Below are 4,051 nucleotides of genomic sequence, written 5' to 3'. Positions count from 1 at the left end.
ATAAAGACCCTTTGAAACTTTGAACAAAAATAGGTACGGAGGCAGAGCTGCGTGGGACAGGTCTGTCAATCTACAGTGGGAAGACGGGGAGGGGTTGGTGGGCAGGGGGGGGGTGGTAAGAGATCAACCAAAGGACTTGTGGGCATGCATATAAGCATAACCAAGGGACATATGTCTCTGGGGGGGGGGGGGGGGGTAGGGGAGGCCAGGGGATTGTCAAGGGCAGGGGAAAAAAGGAGACATATGTAATACTCTTTGTAATACTTTAAGCAATAAAAAAATAAAAAAAACAAAAAAATAAATGATAGCTATTATTGTTGTCGAGGAGACCACTTTCTATTGAGGGGAATCTTCAAGTAATTCAGGCAAAAATGATTATGATGCTTGGGGAGAAAAATGTTTCACAAAAGATATGCCCAGATCACTGTGGAATGAGAAAGAAAGCTCTCTCCATTTCCTTAAAGCCCCATCCCCTTAGTCAGTCTAAGGAAGCCCCAAGTCTTTCCCTCAGGATATTGCCATTGGAAGCCATTTCCAGCCCATTCTCACCACCATTACCTTCCCCCACACCTCCCTCTCACTTACCTTGGAGGGCTATAAAGTGAGGGAGGTACACAGCTTCCACAGCTCCTGGTTCAGCCTTGATGTCAAAAAGAGGCCCTGCAACCATCCAGCTGTGTTGTGGGACAATCTGGTCCAGGAACTGGTCCCAAACACAGAATTCAAACTCGATGGTCACTGGCTCTCTTACCACAAAGTAGAGACCCACGTTGGGACAGTGGTAGGAACCAGCCACAGGGAAGTGAACTCTGGGGATAGCAGAGAGAGGTAGACATCGAATTAATCACTCCACACAAGCTCATAAACAATCTACTGGATGCCCAATCCCATGCAGTGCACTGTGTATGTAGTAGAGTGACTACAAGCTCAGATGTCACAGCCAGAGGTATTTGAGTTGATTCTTGGCCCCTCTTCTCCCTACTGTGGATCCCTGAGCAAGTAATTTAACCTCCCTAATTGCAGTTTTCTTATTTTTAAGTAAAAGTAATAGCAACACCATCTCTTAGAGTTGTGAGTAATAAGTGACCTAATGTGTGCTGACGGATTAATACTTGCATGGGTGTGGTTAGCTATTTCTATAATGGTGATAATGAAGAGAATAATAATGATAGTAATAATAATATTAATAATAATGGAACAGGCAAGTGTTATTGTTTTTAAAGGGCCTAATTTTAAATAATAAAAATCTACGTGGTGATATTAATGATAACCACTTGAACTTAAAATAAAACTTACAGAGACATTCCCCAGGTTCCCTGTTGGTATAGACCCGGTTTCTAGGATATCAGGTTCTGTGTGTAAGTTGTGAGTAATATTGTTGCCCAGCTGAGATCATGTCTGTGACAATGAATGGGAATGTGCTATGTAAGAGATCAGAACTAAAATTATAGATATTCATTACTTAAGCCTTGGAACCCTTGGAAGGCATGGCTCCATATTCATCTCATGGCTCCTTGTTACTGGTATGGTACTTTGTACATAGCAGATGCTAATAAAGCAAGAACGTGTAGATGAAAAGAGATTTAAATGAGATTTTTGATACATAACAAACCAAATAAAATGAGAGGACTTGATTTGGATCCTGATTAGAATAAACTTACTGTAAGGACATATTTTGGACAATTGAGCATATTGAATACAGATGGGGTATTAGATGATATGAAAATGACTTATTGTAAATGTTGTTAGATATGACAATGGCATTGTGGTTATGGCAATGGTATTGTGGTTACTTTGTATTCTTCAAAATTCATCTCAAATCATATATGGATAAAATCACGTGATATCTTGTATTTAAAATAGTATAACAACAAAAGAAGGGGAAAGGGAATAGTTGAAACAAATTTGGGAAAATGGTTGTTAAGGCTGGGTAATGAGTAAGTGGTAGTCCTTGGAACAGTTTTCTTTGTTGTTTGCAACTTTTCATAATAAAACTTCTGTTTCCATAATAAAAGTACTAATGCAGCCCTGTCTCTCTGCTTGGTGGCTCAACAATGAGAAAAGACCCAATCGATCATAAATGGGTGCTGAGTGTCTATTGGGATCCAGTGTGGGGATGGCTGGGGTGGGGAGGCTAGCCTGGCACACCAGAGTCCTGTCACTCACCGGTACAGACTCCTGTGTTTGTCAACCATCTCTGTAGCCACAGGCCCTGTAGGGCCCCAGAAGTCATCATCCATCCTTAGAGGCTCAAGTGGTTGGTTCCGCAGAGGTTCACAAGATGACAGAGAGTAGGGTTTCTGTAATACTTGAGGGGAGCTCTCCTCTGGAACAGACAGGGCAGTGGTCAGCTTTAGGGTCTCCTGTCTGGCATCTCCTACCCCTTAAGCTAGAACATGGAGGGGTCCTTCTCAAGGCTGGTCTTCCTGGACTTTGGAAGTTATGTGCTAGTAGCCTCTGTCCATGATCCTGGGGCTGACTACCTGCTATCAGAGGAGGCCCAACCCTGTTGGTCCATGATGCCACCCCTGCCCACTGGTATAGAGGGCATTTCTATTCCCTCATCCACCAGAAAGATAGCTTATGAGAAGAACATGGCTCTAAAGGTGGATGGACAATGATGGAAAGGGATTCCCGGGCCTCAGAAGCCCAGTGTGGATCAGAGACTGAGATATGCCAGACATGAGCTGGAGAGGAGCAGCCTCAGCCCCTGAGCCTGGGAGGGAGGAAACCAGAGATCTTCCCAGGTTCTAGGTGTGGAAGATCTTGCATGGAGCGAGGCTTCTCTAGTTGTCAATTTTGCCATGGCTCACCCCAGAGGCAGGAGCATGGAGGAGATGGCCTTCCATATCCTCCTCACCCCTGTCCCAGTTAACAATTCTCCCAGCCTGGCCCCTTCAAAGTACCTGATTCTGATCTCTGCCATTGGGGTGGAGATGTGCCATCACTCGTCTGTCCTCCAATTGGGACCATCTTAGTGATCGTTGCACTTGGCTTCCTAGACACAGAGTTGGTTATTCTCCCTGAGATCTTGGAGAAAGTTGGGGCTGTCTATCTGACATCCCCACTTAATTTCAACCCATCTGAATTTGAACTCATGGCTTTCATCTGATGTTCTCTCATAGACCCTGTCTTCATGATGGCTCCCAACCACCCATCTATCCATGCAGGAACTGAGATGTAGTCCTGATCCCTTCTGGATCCCTCTGAGAGTTGATTGGCCACCTTGTCACTGGCTCTAGTATTGCTCTCCTTCTAGTCCCTTCTCTCCACCACCACAGCCTCCACCTCCAGCCAAAGCCCTGGCATCTGTGGCTTGAACCACTTCATCCTCCTCCTAAAGGTGCCCTCTTCTCTAGTCCCTCTCCAGGCCATTTCTACACAGCAGCTGATCTTCAATTTGAACCTGACTCACCACTTAGCTACTGAAGCCCTGAAATCTTTCTTTATTGCTTTTGAGGTAAAAGCGGGAGTTATTAACGTGGCCCAAAGGCCTCTTTGTCCTCCCAACTTCCTGCCACATGTCAGCTCCAATCCCTCCTGTGCCACTTTCCCTGCTCACTCACTTCTAATCCAATGCTGCTCAGAGGCCTTGTCAAAACACAGATTCTGATTCAGCAGGTCTGGAGTGAGGCTTGAGATTTGCATTTTTAATGAGCTCTCAGGTGATGCTGATGCTGATGCTGACACTGCTGTTTCCATGGTCCACACTTTGAGTAGCAGTGTTTCTGGTCCCTGGCCTCCTTCCATTCCTCAAAGGAGCTGAGATCAGAGCCTCTACCTCTCCCAGGAATCTACCTACTCTTGGCCTAGCTAAGCCCTCCCACCTTTCATAACTCAGTTCAGGTCCTTTGGACGGGCTCACATAGGCCATCAGAGCATTCATGCTGATCCCAGGCACAATGATTCATGTTGTGGGTCACCTGGGCCTGTGCCCCTCCTGAGTTAATTCTTAGGAGTTGGGCCCGTGTCCATGGTCCTGGGCCCAACACACTGGGTCTGAGGAGAATGCTTGTTCCCTGAGGAATGGCTCCTCCTAAGCCTAGGAGCC

General features: G+C 45.8%; 1 protein-coding gene across 1 annotated transcript in view; it reads right to left on the bottom strand.

The window, feature by feature from the left end:
- LOC102424071 (NACHT, LRR and PYD domains-containing protein 1-like) overlaps positions 1 to 4,051 on the bottom strand; it is a 78,441-nt gene that overhangs the window by 33,832 nt on the left and 40,558 nt on the right. The window contains 3 exon segments of the mRNA XM_023747839.1: positions 586 to 809; positions 2,167 to 2,326; positions 3,563 to 3,591. Coding sequence (XP_023603607.1) covers positions 586 to 809; positions 2,167 to 2,326; positions 3,563 to 3,591 — 413 coding nt within the window.

Source organism: Myotis lucifugus, unplaced genomic scaffold (assembly GCF_000147115.1).
Source record: "Myotis lucifugus unplaced genomic scaffold, Myoluc2.0 scaffold_1012, whole genome shotgun sequence".
Taxonomy (NCBI): domain Eukaryota; kingdom Metazoa; phylum Chordata; class Mammalia; order Chiroptera; family Vespertilionidae; genus Myotis; species Myotis lucifugus.
Note: the sequence above shows the minus strand (reverse complement) of the source record. Positions and strands in the feature narration are given on the sequence as shown.